This window comes from Oncorhynchus kisutch, linkage group LG8, assembly GCF_002021735.2.
Source record: "Oncorhynchus kisutch isolate 150728-3 linkage group LG8, Okis_V2, whole genome shotgun sequence".
Taxonomy (NCBI): domain Eukaryota; kingdom Metazoa; phylum Chordata; class Actinopteri; order Salmoniformes; family Salmonidae; genus Oncorhynchus; species Oncorhynchus kisutch.
This window is the reverse complement of record NC_034181.2, coordinates 17,661,554-17,677,118: the sequence shown is the minus strand read 5'-3', so window position 1 is coordinate 17,677,118 and position 15,565 is coordinate 17,661,554. Positions and strand designations below refer to the sequence as shown.

The window sequence follows — 15,565 nt, the reverse complement described above, 5'->3', positions numbered from 1 at the left end:
TCGGGCCGACTCTTTTCTCTTTATATATCAATGATGTTGCTCTTGCTGCGGGCGATTCCCTGATCCACCTCTACGCAGACGACACCATTCTATATACTTCCGGCCCGTCCTTGGACACTGTGCTATCTAACCTCCAAACGAGCTTCAATGCCATACAACACTCCTTCCATGGCCTCCAACTGCTCTTAAACGCTAGTAAAACCAAATACATGCTTTTCAACCATTCGCTGCCTGCACCCGCACGCCTGACCAGCATCACCACCCTGGATGGTTCCGACCTTGAATATGTGGACATCTATAAGTACCTAGGTGTCTGGCTAGACTGTAAACTCTCCTTCCAGACTCATATCAAACATCTCCAATCGAAAATCAAATCTAGAGTCGGCTTTCTATTCCGCAACAAAGCCTCCTTCACTCACGCCGCCAAACTTACCCTAGTAAAACTGACTATCCTACCGATCCTCGACTTCGGCGATGTCATCTACAAAATAGCTTCCAACACTCTACTCAGCAAACTGGATGCAGTTTATCACAGTGCCATCCGTTTTGTCACTAAAGCACCTTATACCACCCACCACTGCGACCTGTATGCTCTAGTCGGCTGGCCCTCGCTACATATTCGTCGCCAGACCCACTGGCTCCAGGTCATCTACAAGTCCATGCTAGGTAAAGCTCCGCCTTATCTCAGTTCACTGGTCACGATGGCAACACCCACCCGTAGCACGCGCTCCAGCAGGTGTATCTCACTGATCATCCCTAAAGCCAACATCTCATTTGGCCGCCTTTCGTTCCAGTTCTCTGCTGCCTGTGACTGGAACGAATGGCAAAAATCGCTGAAGTTGGAGACTTTTATCTCCCTCACCAACTTCAAACATCTGCTATCTGAGCAGCTAACCGATCGCTGCAGCTGTACATAGTCTATCGGTAAATAGCCCACCCATTTTTACCTACCTCATCCCCATACTGTATTTATTTACTTTTCTGCTCTTTTGCACACCAATATCTCTACCTGTACATGACCATCTGATAATTTATCACTCCAGTGTTAATCTGCAAAATTGTAGTTATTCGCCTACCTCCTCATGCCTTTTGCACACAATGTATATAGACTCTCTTTTTTTTCTACTGTGTTATTGACTTGTTAATTGTTTACTCCATGTTTAACTCTGTGTTGTCTGTTCACACTGCTATGCTTTATCTTGGCCAGGTCGCAGTTGCAAATGAGAACTTGTTCTCAACTAGCCTATCTGGTTAAATAAAGGTGAAATAAAAAATAAAACAAGTCTCTTGGGGTATGTCTCTATAAGCTTGGCACATCTAGCCACTGGGATTTTTGCCCATTCTTCAAGGCAAAACGTCTCCAGCTCCTTCAAGATGAATGGGTTCTGCTGGTGTACAGCAATCTAAGTCACACCACAGATTCTCAATTGGATTGAGGTCTGGGCTTTGACTAGGCCATTCCAAGACATTTAAATGTTTCCCCTTAAACCACTCGAGTGTTGATTTAGCAGTATGCTTAGAGTCATTGTCCTGCTGGAAGGTGAACCTCCGTCCCAGTCTCAAATCTCTGGAAGACAAACAGGTTTCCCTCAAGAATTTCTGTGTATTTAGTACCATTCCTTTAATTCTGACCAGTTTCCCAGTCTCTGCCGATGAAAACAACCCCACAGCACAATGCTGCCACCAACATGCTTTACTGTGGGGATGGTATTCTCGGGGTGAAAGAGGTGTTGGGTTTGCGCCAGACATAGCGTTTTCATTGATGGCCAAAAAGCTCAATTTTAGGCTCATCTGACCAGAGTACCTTCTTCCATGTTTGGGGAGTCTCCCACATGCTTTTTGGCGAATACCAACCGTGTTTACTTATTTTTTTTCTTGAAGCAATGGCTATTTTCTGGCCACTCTTCCGTAAAGCCCAGCTCTGTGGAGTGTATGGCTTAAAGTGGTCCTATGGACAGACTCCAATCTCCACTGAGCTTTGCAGCTCCTTCAGGGTTATCTTTGGTCTCGTTATTGCTTCTCTGACTAATGCCCTCCTTGCCTGGTCCGTGAGTTTTGGTGGGTGGCCCTCTATTGGCAGGTTTGTTGTGGTGCCATATTCTTTCCATTTTTTAATAATGGATTTAAATGGTGCTCTGTGGAATGTTCAACGTTTCGGATAATTTTTTATAATGCAACCCTGATCTGTACTTCTCCACACCTTGGTCCCTGATCTGTTTGGCGAGCTCCTTGGTCTTCATGTGACAGATCAGAACAGGCATAAATATACTGAGATCATGTGACAGATCATGTAACACTTAGATTGCACACAGGTGGACTTTATTTAACTAATTATGTGACTTCTGAAGGTAATTGGTTGCACCAGATCTTATTTAGGGGCTTCATAGCAAAGGGGTTGAATACATACGCATGCACCACTTTTCCATTTGGAATTTTTTCCATTTCACTTCACCAATTTGGACTATTTTGTGTATGTCCTTTACATAAAGTCCAAATAAAAATCTATTTAAATTACAGGTTGTAATGCAACAAAATAGGAAAAACACCAAAGGGGATGAATACTTTTTCCTTTTCTATGTATAAGCAATCCATAGGCTTGTAGGAAAATAATTGGGTTGATGTGGTCTGGCCATCATTTTTGTCACTTAATAATTTAAGTGACATGAGAAAGTGTGACCTCCATGATTCTCTGAGGAGAAAGCAGTAATACAAGTTTTTCATCACAGCTCTCTAGTTTCTACAGTTCCTCCCATTGCTGGTGGTAGACATTCAATAGCATTTTCCTCAGTGCTAAACACTCACATCATCAGCAGTACAAAAACACAACTAGCCTATTCTACTGTAAGACATTCTGAACAGTTTGGCTTTATTCATGAACATACACTAACAATACAAAACATCCTTCCATGACATAGACTGGCCAGGTGAACCAGATGAAAGCTATGGTCCCTAATTGATGACACTTGTTAAACCCACTTCAATCAGTGTAGATGAAGGGGAGGGTTAAAAAATGATTTTTAATCCTTGAGACAATTGAGACATGGACTGTGTGTGTGTGCCATTCAGAGGGTGAATGGACAAGACAAAATATTGAAGTCCCTTTGAATAGGGTATGGTAGTAGGTGCCAGGTGCACCGTTTGTGTCAAGAACTGCAACGCTGCTGGGGTTTTCAAGAATGTCCACCACCCAAAAGACATCCAGCCAACTTAACTGTGGATTGGAGTCAACATGTACCAGAATCGCTGTGGAACGCTTTCAACACCTTGTAGAGTATAAATGACACACATCCTGTATAGCACAACACAAAACATTAGTCATTTCCAGCCACTTCCTTCAGAGTTCTTCTTTCCAGTCCTACTGAAGTGAGACCACCATGAACTGATGAGTGATTCAAAATGGGGAATCATGGCACTTATTAAACTGTACACTTCGAAAAGCACTGACAACAAGGTGAAATGTACACGACAGATGACTTAAAATCGTTATTACTTGTGATTGTCACTGTACAATACGCCTCATGATATCAGATGAAGACAGTACAGGAATTGCAATAAGATGGACTAAGTATTTTTCAACAAACTATTGCCTAGCTTCAACACACCACAACCATCATCTTTCAGAGTCTGGTCTAACCACTATGTCTAACCACACATGGGTTGAGGCTGTTGCTGAGCTGGAGGACAGTGTTAGACACCTTGACCTATATCTGAGCCTCACAATAATAGAAAACTATTTTCTTTTTCCTGCAGTCTGTACTTCAACTGTAAGTAAAGCAATGAAACTGCCACTAGACAATGCTTACTTAGTGATCCTGAAACCAATGAATAATTCTGACTGCTTCACATGTTCCTCATTTGCAATAAGTATTTTCTGACAGCAAACCCGACATCACACATCACGCAGGACTGTAATTATCCGCTGCCCTGCATGACAGTGTCTCTAGAAAGTAGGAGGTTGTCGATATCCTGGATGGTTTTGGAGGTTCTCTGGAGGGCCTCCGCAATGCTCTCGTTGACCGGCTCACAGTGGGCCACGTGCTCTTTAGAACCACAGCCCACCACTGTAGAACCCCTCTGGGCTTTAAGAAGATGACTGTTTTCCAATAGAACTGGGTAGAGCTGGTTAAAGAACACACATCATCCACTGATTAGCCTATTGTTAATCAAGGACAGGTGCAGTGCCTTAAAATATTCATACCCCTTGACTTATTTTACATTGTGTAACAACCTGTATTTAAAATGGATTAAAATTGTTATTTTCCCCCCTCACCCATCAACACACACACAACCTCTCAATGACAAAGTGAAAACATTCTCATAGAAATCTTCACTAATGTATTGGAAATTAAAAACATAAATATCTCATTTACATAAGTATTCAAACCCCGAAGTTAATACTTTGTAGAAGCACCTTTGGCAGTGATTTCTGGTTAAATCTCTAAGCGCTTTCCACACCTGGATTGTGCAACATTTACCCATTATTCTTTTATAAATTATTCAAGCTCTGTCATATTGGTTGTTGATCATTGCTAGACAACCATTTTCAGATCTTGCCATAGTTTTTACTTATATCTACAAATCTAACTCAGCCACTCAGGAACATTCACTGTCTTCTTGATAAGCAACTCCAGTGTATATTTGGCCTTGTGATTTAGGTTATTCTCCTGGTGAAAAGTGAATTAATCTCCCAGTGTCTGTTGGAAAGCAGACAACCAGATTTTCCTCTGGATTTAGCTCCATTCTGTTTATTTTTTTTATCCTGAAAATCTCCCCAGTGCTTAACTATTACAAGCATACCCATAACATAATGCAGCCACCACTATGCTTGAAAATATGGAGAGTGGTACTTAGTAATGCGTTGTATTGGATTTGCCCTAAACATAACATGTTGTATTCAGGAAAAATAGTTAATTGCTTTGCCACATTTTCTGCAGTATTACTTTAGTGCAGAAAATGTTGCAAACAGGATGTACAGTGCATTCGGAAAGTATTTAGACCCTTTCCATTTTTCCACATTTTGTTACATTACACCCCTATTCTAAAATTGATTAAATACACCTTATTTCCATAAGAATTCAGACCCTTTGCTTTGAGACTCGAAATTGAGCTCAGGGCAATCCTGTTTCCATTGATCATCCTTGAGATGTTTCTACAACTTGATTGGAGTCCACCTGTAGTAAATTCAATTTATTTGAAAAAGGCACACACACCTGTTTATGTGAGGTCCCACAGTTGACAGTGCATGTCAGAGCAAAAACCATGCCATGAGGTCAAAGGAATTGTCCGTAGTTTTCCAAGACAGAATTGTGTCAAGGCACAGAAAAATGTCTGCAGCATTGAAGGTCCCCAAGAACAGAGTGGCCTCCATCATTCTTAAAATGGAAGAAGTTTGGAACCACCAAGACTCTTCCTAGAGCTGGCCGCCCGGCAAAACTCAGAAATCAGGGGAGAAGGGCCTTGGTCAGGGAGGTGACCAAGAAACCGATGGTCACTCTGACAGAGCTCCAGAGTTCCTCTGTGGTGATGGGAGAACCTTCCAGAAGGACAACCATCTCTGCAGCACTTCACCAATCAGGCCTGTATGGTAGAGTGGCCAGTCGGAAGTCACTCCTCAGTAAAAGACACGACAGCCCACTTGTAGTTTGCCACAAGGCACCTATGAGAAACAAGATTCTCTGGTCTGATGAAACCAAGATTGAACTCTTTGGCCTGAATGCCAAGCATCACGTCTGGAGGAAACCTGGCACCATCCCTAAGGTGAAGCATGGAGGTGGCAGCAGCATGTTTTTCAGTGGCAGTGACTGGGAGACTAGTCAGGATCGAAGGAAATATGAACGGAGCAAAATACAGAGAGATCCTTGATGAAAACCTGCTCCAGAGCGCTCAGGACCTCAGACTGGGGCAAAGGTTCACCTTCCAACAGGACAACAACCCTAACCACACAGCCAAGACAACGCAGGAGTGGCTTCGGGACACGTCAGAGCCCGGACTTGAACCTGATTGAACATCTCTGGAGTGACCTGAAAATAACTGTTCAGCGATGCTCCCCATCCAACCTGATAGAGCTTGGGAGGATCTGCAGAGAGAGAGAGAAACTCCCCAAATGACCAGGTGTGTCAAGCTTGTAGCATCATACAAGGCTGTAATCACTGCCAAAGGTGTTTCAAACAAAGTACTGAGTAAAGGGTCTGAATACTTATGCAAATGTAATATTTCCGTTTTATATTTTTAATACATTTGCAAAAAATTCTAATAACCTGTTGTTGCTTTGTCATTATGGGGTATTGTGTGTAGATTAATGGGGGTGAAAAAACAATTTAATACATTTTAGAATAAAGCTGCGATTAGGGATGCACGATATATCAGTGAGAATATTGGAAATCTGCCGATATTAGCTAAAAATACCAACATCGGCCCGATGTCTAGTTTAAGGCCGATGTGCAAAACCGGTGTCAAAGCTGACATGGATACGTATATGACGAAGCAGATGACGTAATGACGCCACAAAAAATACAGCGCTACACAGTAAGAACACACTTCCAACAACTAAACAAGTTCAAGTCGAGCAGTCATCTGAAAGAGTAAGAACATTTCAGCGAGACAACTCAAAGGCGAAATCCATTAACTCCAAGATAATGGAATTCATTGCCCTTGACAATCAACCGTTCTCTGTCGTGGGTGATGTTGGCTTTCGCAGACCAGTCGAACAACGGTACACACTAGCAAGTAACCGTGGGGTTAAAACGTAAAAAAGTACTCCAGGCTGTGAACAAGCGATTCGGTGGCATTTTCTCTGAGCCTCTTTACTGTGTCGCCACCATGCTTGATGCAGGCATGGTGGCGAAATGCTACATACACATCTGGATGGAAACGGACCCGGCGACAGTGGAAACAGACCCGGCGACAGTGGAAACAGACCCGGCGACAGTGCAAACAGACACAGTGACAGTGGAAACAGACAGTGACAGTGGAAACAGACACAGTGACAGTGGAAACAGACAGTGACAGTGGAAACAGACACAGTGGAAACACACAGTGACAGTGGAAACAGACACAGTGACAGTGGAAACAGACACAGTGACAGTGGAAACAGACACAGTGACAGTGGAAACAGACACAGTGACAGTGGAAACAGACACAGTGACAGTGGAAACAGACACAGTGACAGTGGAAACAGACACAGTGACAGTGGAAACAGACACAGTGACAGTGGAAACAGACACAGTGACAGTGGAAACAGACACAGTGACAGTGCGCGCCGAGGAAGAGAGGCCACGGACAGACAGAGCTGAATCCTAGTATTGACTGAACAATTGAAGAACGAAACAGCACAGCAAGTGAAATAAATCGGTTTTGATTATGATTTACTGGTAATGGCGATGTATGTAAATGCTAACAAAATAACTTTTTGGTCAGTGTGGTGTGTGTAACCTTTATTTAACTAGGCAAGTCAGTTAAGAACAAATTCTTATTTACAATGACAGCCAAACCCAGACGACGCCACCCTATGGGACTCCCAATCACAGCCGGATGTGATACAGCCTGGATGCGAACCAGGGACTGTAGTGACGCCTCTTGCACTGAGATGCAGTGCCTTAGACCGCTGCGTCCATGTGTGTGTGTTTAACTATTTAACTGTACTAGAATGCTGAAAAGCCGTAAAATGTTAAATATCGGTTATCGGCCAAAAATGTGATATCGGTGCATCCCTAGCTGTGACGTAACAACATTTTGAAAAAGTCGGAATAAATCAAATATTCCAAAACATTCAGGAAATTATGTACAGGCTTCCTTCTTTTCACCTTGTCAATTAGGTTAGTATTGTGGAGTAACTACAATGTTGTTGAACCATCCTCAGTCTTCTACTATCACAGCCATTAAACTCTGTAACTGTTTTAAAGTCCCCATTGACCTCATGGTGAAATCCCTGAGCGGTTTCCTTCCTCTCCGGCAACTGAGTTAGGAAGGATGCCTGTAGGCAGTCACTGTAAATAAGAATTTGTTCTTAACTGACTTGCCCAGTTAAATAAAGGTTAAATGTATCTTTGTAGTGACTGGGTGTATTGATACACCATCCAAAGTGTAATGAATAACCATGCTCAAAGGGATATTCAATGTCTCCCCCCATCTACAGTACCAATAGGTCCCCTTCTTTGTGAGGCATTGGAAAACCTACCTGGTCTTTGTGGTTGAATCTGTGTTTGAAATTCACTGCTCGACTGAGGGACCTTACAGATAATTGTATGTGTGGGATACAGAGATAGAGGTAGTCATTCAAAAATCATGTTAAACACTATTATTGCACAGAGTGAGTCCATGCAACTTATTATGTAACTTGTTAAGCACAATTTTACTCCTGAACTTATTTAGGCTAGTGATAACAAAGGGGCCAAATACTTGTTTCGAAAAACCTGATTCCACTTTGAGATTATGGGGTATTGTGTGTAGGCCAGTGACAAAAAAATCTAAATGTAATCCATTTTAAATTCAGGCTGTAACACACAAAGTGTGGGGTCTGAATACTTTCTGAAGGCACTGTAGCTGTTAGCCTGGATGCATTAGCCTAGTCTGTTTCTTCCTAAGCCAATGTGGTCTTGTCTTGCTAAAGACAACGATGTAGATAGTGTTGTAGAATTCAGAAACAGTTATGTACCCTACCCTGGCTTATTACCCATAAAAGCCACCCAGAATAGTGACACTAAGGATACAGTTGAAGCGTTTGATCTTCTCCAGCTCTTCAGCAACACAGTTAGGCCTGAAACAGAAAACAAATAACATTTTACTAAGCAAAAAATTGCTATGCTAGTAAGCACAACACTTACAGTTCCACCATTTAAAAAGACATTTCACTCAATACAACATAGCTGAGCATTAATGTCTAAACTTTGATGATTTTGGTACATAGACCTGCTTTATCTTACCTGCTTTGTCTTGTTTCAGTGGTATTAATGTAACCAGACTCAGAAATGTGGACTTCCTGTATAAAGGGCTCTGAACTGGTCTCCTGCACAGAGAGAGAAATACAATGCATCTCAATGCAGCAATACACAAATGACTAACACACACACAACTGTATGGATGGATGAAACATGTGCATGGTCTAACCTGGTTGTAGCAGCTCTGTGTAGCAGGGAGCTTTAGAGAGTGTCTAACCTGGTTGTAGCAGCTCTGTGTAGCAGGGAGCTTTAGAGAGTGTCTAACCTGGTTGTAGCAGCTCTGTGTAGCAGGGAGCTTTAGAGAGTGTCTAACCTGGTTGTAGCAGCTCTGTGTAGCAGGGAGCTTTAGAGAGTGTCTAACCTGGTTGTAGCAGCTCTGTGTAGCAGGGAGCTTTAGAGAGTGTCTAACCTGGTTGAGGCAGCTCTGTGTAGCAGGGAGCTTTAGAGAGTGTCTAACCTGGTTGTAGCAGCTCTGTGTAGCAGGGAGCTTTAGAGAGTGTCTAACCTGGTTGTAGCAGCTCTGTGTAGCAGGGAGCTTTAGAGAGTGTCTAACCTGGTTGTAGCAGCTCTGTGTAGCAGGGAGCTTTAGAGAGTGTCTAACCTGGTTGTAGCAGCTCTGTGTAACAGGGAGCTTTAGAGAGTGTCTAACCTGGTTGTAGCAGCTCTGTGTAGCAGGGAGCTTTAGAGAGTGTCTAACCTGGTTGTAGCAGCTCTGTGTAGCAGGGAGCTTTAGAGAGTGTCTAACCTGGTTGTAGCAGCTCTGTGTAGCAGGGAGCTTTAGAGAGTGTCTAACCTGGTTGTAGCAGCTCTGTGTAGCAGGGAGCTTTAGAGAGTGTCTAACCTGGTTGTAGCAGCTCTGTGTAGCAGGGAGCTTTAGAGAGTGTCTAACCTGGTTGTGGCAGCTCTGTGTAGCAGGGAGCTTTAGAGAGTGTCTAACCTGGTTGTAGCAGCTCTGTGTAGCAGGGAGCTTTAGAGAGTGTCTAACTTGGTTGTAGCAGTTCAGGATCCTGTCAAAACAATGTTTCACTTTCAACTTTTAATGTTACATGCACAATTACAGTCAAATGCCTTTCTTGCAAACTCAAAAAAACTCAAAAGGCAATAATATTGGAGGGTACGCATGAATAGAATTTGAAGTTAAAATAGAATTGGCCACAACCATGAACAGTTTTGTTGATTTACAGTAATTAATCATTCAAATGTTTCTGATGATTAATAACAAGGTAGTAGCACTGTCTGAAGTCTAGAGGTGTGCAACACTATCTACATCGTTGTCTTTAGCAAGACAACACCACATTGGCTGTAGTCTACGGCAGTACCTCACCTGCTGGCTCGAGTCACCATAGAGCACACAGAGTAGACCTGCCCAGGTGTGTCAGGGGGGAGGCTGCTTAGGTGGTACGTCACATCCTTTACCTGAGGGAAACACCAGAACATAAGCAATGCTATCAGTCGGTCCTAAAACATAACTACACACATACTATTAGATGTGTGTCAGCATCCCAAAACTGTTTACGATTCCACAATTAATCATGGAAGCATCTGTAAGTCTGTACTGCCATAAAATCAGTATGATATGGTAATAACAAAATATGGCTTTCTACTGCATGTAAGCACATGACAGGATATAGCCAGCATAAATGACATGACAGACTGCTACTCTGTGCAGGGTTCAAATGACAGGGTGAACACTGGGTAGCACAAGTCTTAAGGAAATATCAACAGCTATTGTACGGGCACGCTCAAGAGTAAATATGTCATTTTAAAGTGTGATTAGGTCAGGGTTTCTGGAGCAGGACATTTATCGGCCCCATATGCATTGAATGGATAACCTGATTAGAATGTCCACTCACGGTGCTCAAAATGACAGAAATCACATTTAGATAATTATTCATTCATATTAACAGAACACGTAAGTCTAGGATGCATCGATGTGCGGCCTTTAACGAATTCTGATTTGCACTTTGAAGATGTGAGAATAACTGTCCACATTTACTTTACCTCAGGAAACAAGACAAGCACCGAACCGCAAAATCACTAGCCTGTCAATCTACTATCCCCATAGTAGAAAAGTTAACCTGTTCTATTGGTCAGCTTGTCGAGAAAGAAGTAGCCTATTTCAAAACAGACTCTGGGACAGTTGTAGGACGATAGATCCTAAATTCATACAACCAATAGGACTTGGCTACATAGATTTTTTTTAAAGCTATTGAGTCATGCAACAGATTAGAACATTTAAATTAAAATGCTGATATAATGTTAAGAAATAATAGTTTAAGAGATAGCAATGCGCACAAGGCAGTAGACTACGTGCAAATGTTCGTTCCATAATGCAATTAGTGGGAAAACACTGTTGTCAAAAGGGCACCGCACAGGAGCGCTTATATGTGACTGAGATTAAAATAGTCGTTGGAACATGTAGAAAGAGGGTAGATCTAACATGGATCATCTAACATGGTTTTCTAATATGACTAGGATTGTGCTTTTGGCTACTGGACAATAAACAAAAGTTATATATAAATTAGCTCCACGGATATGGTCTGATTTTGGCGAGGCTACTTTGAAGCAGGGTAAGACATGCCTCATACTACATATTAAAACATTCAGGTTTCAAACAATGAAGTATATGTTTTCAAAATGCAAACAGCTCATTGCAAAGTGACCTGTGACACACTGATGAAGCCTGCCTTCCGTTGTCTATGTTTGAGATGCTGCAGCATCTGACAGATTTTCCACTCAAAGGCTCTGTATCTGTATGCGTGTGATAAATAACATACATAATGAAAATGCTGAAAACACACGCCAATTATATTCCACTAAATTAGGCAAATTAACTTAAAGACCGATAAGCATGACAAGTCAAATGTATTGACATCAACTGGTACAGTTGAAGTCGGAAGTTTACATACACTTAGGTTGGAGTCATTAAAACTAGTTTTTCAGCCACTCCACAATTTTTTTGTGAACAAACTATAGTTTTGGCAAGTCAGTTAGGACATCTACTTTGTGCTTGACAAGTATTTTTCCAACAATTGTTTACAGACAGATTATGTCACTTATAATTCACTGCATCACAATTCCAGTGGGTCAGAAGTTTACATACACTAAGTTGACTGTGCCTTTAAACAGCTTAGAAAATTCCAGAAAATTATGTCATGGCTTTAGAAATTTCTGATAGGCTAAATGACATGATTTGAGTCAATTGGAGGTGTACCTGTGGATGTATTTCAAGGTCTACCTTAAAACTCAGTGCCTCTTTGCTTGACATCATGGGAAAATCAAAAGCCGCCATACCGCTCAGGAAAGAGAAGCGTTCTGTCTCCTAGAGATGAACGTACTGTGGTGCGAAAAGTGCCAAACAATCCCAGAACAACAGCAAAGGACCTTGTGAAGATGCTGGAGGTAACAGGTACAAAAGTATCTATATCCACAGTAAAACGAGACCTATATATCGACATAACCTGAAAGGCCGCTCAGCAAGGAAGAAGCCACCGCTCCAAAACCGCCATAAAAAAGCCAGACTATGGTTTGCAACAGCACAGATGGTACTTTTTGGAGAAATGTCCGCTGGTCTGATGAAACAAAAATAGGACTGTTTGGCCATAATGACCATTGTTCTGTTTGGAGGAAAAAGGGGGAGGCTTGCAAGCCGTGAAGCCCGGGGGTGGCAGCATCATGTTGTGGGGGTGCTCTGCTGCAGGAGGGACTGGTGCACTTCACAAAATAGATGGCATAATGAGGAAGGGAAATTATGTGGATATATTGAAGCAACATCTCAAGACATCAGTCAGGAAGTTAAAGCTTGGTCGCAAATGGGTCTTCCAAATGGACAATGATCCCAAGCATACTTCCAAAGTTGTGGCAAAATGGCTTAAAGACAACAAAGTCAAGGTATTGGAATGGCCATAACAAAGCCTTGACCTCAATCCTATAGAAAGTTTGTGGGCAGAACTGAAAGTGTGTGCGAGCAAGGAGGCCTACAAACCTGACTCAGTTACACCCGCTCTGTCTGGGGGAATGTACCAAAATTCACCCAACTTACTATGGGAAGCTTGTGGAAGGCTCCCCAAAACGTTTGACCCAAGTTAAACTATTTTAAAGGCAATGCTACCAAATACTAATTGAGTGTATGTAAACTTCTGACCCACTGGAAATGTGATGACAGAAATAAAAGCTGAAATAAATAACTCTACTATTATTCTGACATTTCATATTCTTAAAATAAAGTTGTGATCCTAACTGACCTAAGACAGGGAATTTTTACTAGAATTAAATGTCCGGAATTGTGAAAAAACATTGTTTAAATGTATTTGGCTATGTATGCAAACTTCCGACTTCAAATGTATTTCCATCAATTAATAGGCTAAAAAGCATTTTTCACAATGCGATTTTTTCTTCTCCCGGACAATTGGCCGGTGCCAATTTTATTAAATCGTCTTTTCTATTATAATTGGGGGTTTTTATTGGCCAAAAGCCGGCTATTACCGGCTAACAGAAACCCTGGATTAGGTGACGTATTGTACCTCCCCAGGGCCAGGGCCAGCTCTGTGGTGGGTGAAGTAGCTCGCCAGCACTCCGTTAGACCTGATGACTGAACCATCCCCTGGAGAAACCTCCACAACTGGGATGGCTCCATCCACTATCCTGGACAGGAGAAACACAGACAGACAGGATGTAATGGTTAGACAGAAGAAAATAACTGGACACAAGGTTGGTCAACCACCCTTTTTTAAACAGTGAGATGTCACATGCTTTCTATGATTTATGAATATAGTATCTCATTTACTAATCATCTATATAACAGTAGCCTGTTCAAATAAAGTCATGTGAATTCGTATCATCCTGCAGAAAGGTACCTGTACAGCACCCCTTGGCACCACACCACTTTAACCAACTCTGTAGGGAGGTCTTGGTCTGCCTCCTGTTCATCTTGGACCAGAGAGTACATGGACTTCCACCTACAGTAAAAATACATGTATCTCTACAGTTTACTGCTAGATGTTTACATGCAGATAATTATACACTACCAGTTTTGGCAGTAATATCTTTGTCTATTTTCATATCATAAAATAAAATGAATCAATCAATCAACCTGTGCTGATGAGGGGAAGGGCATCTGAGAGGCAGGGCTTGGGGCAGGTGAGACCTCCTCTCTCCTCTAGATGTGCCTGTCACTGCTCTCTCAGTCTGGTCTCTCCCCCTGGCTGTCTCTTCTTCTGTCTCCCCCCTGTTCCTCTCTCCAGAGGGCTGGGACTGGGCGCGCCAGAGGTGAAGGGCCAGAGACAGAGGGTAGCGCCACACCAGAGGAACACAGGAGACAGAGTGGTGCTGGACCACTCTGGTGGACAGGTATACCTCTCCTTGCTTTGAATATACAAGTTTGTCAGAATAATAAAGAAACGTACCATTGGCTTCACACAACCACATTGACATTGTAATTAAAAATAAACAACATTCAAGAATCCGGAGCACTTTGAGCATTGCAAGCCTTACCTGTTGCTCAGCACAGGCGCCACTCTGTTGAGATGGAGTCTTTGGCCTACAGGTTTGGTTGTCTTGCTGTATGTGTTCAGTGACAGACCTATTTGGGTCTCGGCTCCGAGGCCTGTGGTGTTGGTTGTGACTAAGTCTGCAGGTGAAGTTTACAGAGAACTCCTCTCCAGAGGAAGAAAGCAGCAGACTGGCACTCCGCTCCACTGAACTGACGACGATCTCTCGGTTCAATCCCACCTCGGCAGTACAGGAATAACATGCAGGCCACTCCACCTCAGGGTCAATGCTGAAGACCTGCTGTAGACGAGGTGAAAAGCACAATCTCAATGGTGACAGGTAACTAGGTAGTTTCCTGTGGTAAGTGGACAACTGTGGGCAAAATAATGTCCTGTTAGACAGGGGAAATTGTGTGATGTGTATTAAAAATGTCCCAATTACACACAAATTAAGTGTAGGCATAATGTGGTAATTAATTTCTTTCTTCTGAAAAAAACCCGAATAGTTAGCAAAACTGTGTTTAGCTAGCTACCTTTCTGTGGTCGTCCGAGATGAGTTCTTCAGGCAGGTAAGGTCGTGTTGCATACTCGTTCCTGAACTCCAAAGCACCAATCATCAGGTCCTAGAATATTGACAAATCAGGATTGGCAAACATATAGGTTGTTTTTATTATGAGATTGGGTTCTGTTGATGTTAGCTACCTTGTAGCTGCTGGTGGCGAACCTGGTCCTCTGTCGAATCTTCTCATTAGACTGAAGAGGATGTGCAGATCGTGTAGGGGCTTTCTCCAACATGAACTCCGAGCCACAGGGCGACAAGTGCAAACGGGAATCATCTACGTAACGGACGTCCACCGACTCATCCTTGTACATGATTATCAAACCGATATTAGTTTTGCTGCTGGTCATCATAAATGTTATTTTATATATTCCAGCTAGCTAGATAGTAAACCAAATCACGTTTAGCAGCGTTGTTGTCAACAACAAAATTTGCGCTACATGAAAGGTGTGCTCCTATTGGCTGCTGCTGCTTCTTCTACTGCACATACTTTGACCAAAATGAGCATAGCGCCACCTACTGAGCTTTTCAGGTAACGCGTATATTGAAAGAAGCCACACACTGCTAGACAAAAAATAAAA

General features: G+C 42.5%; 1 protein-coding gene across 3 annotated transcripts; it reads right to left on the bottom strand.

Annotated features, from left to right (window-relative positions):
* Positions 1 to 2,837: 2,837 nt before the first annotated feature.
* Positions 2,838 to 15,444, bottom strand: lg8h5orf34 (linkage group 8 C5orf34 homolog). Of its 3 annotated transcripts, none has more exons than XM_020490386.2 (11): positions 15,128 to 15,444; positions 14,959 to 15,048; positions 14,430 to 14,726; positions 14,029 to 14,300; positions 13,793 to 13,894; positions 13,460 to 13,580; positions 10,261 to 10,352; positions 9,874 to 9,943; positions 8,922 to 9,004; positions 8,709 to 8,755; positions 2,838 to 4,109 (listed from the first exon to the last, which is right to left on the bottom strand). In XM_020490386.2, exons 1-11 carry the CDS (start codon positions 15,335 to 15,337, stop codon positions 3,913 to 3,915), a joined length of 1,581 nt encoding a protein of 526 aa, XP_020345975.1. In that variant the 5' UTR covers positions 15,338 to 15,444; the 3' UTR covers positions 2,838 to 3,912. The 3 variants fall into 3 exon arrangements, with proteins under 3 accessions (XP_020345975.1, XP_031685601.1, XP_031685600.1); XM_031829741.1 differs by having other exon boundaries at positions 14,430 to 14,723; XM_031829740.1 differs by having other exon boundaries at positions 14,029 to 14,726; positions 15,128 to 15,440.
* Positions 15,445 to 15,565: the final 121 nt, after the last annotated feature.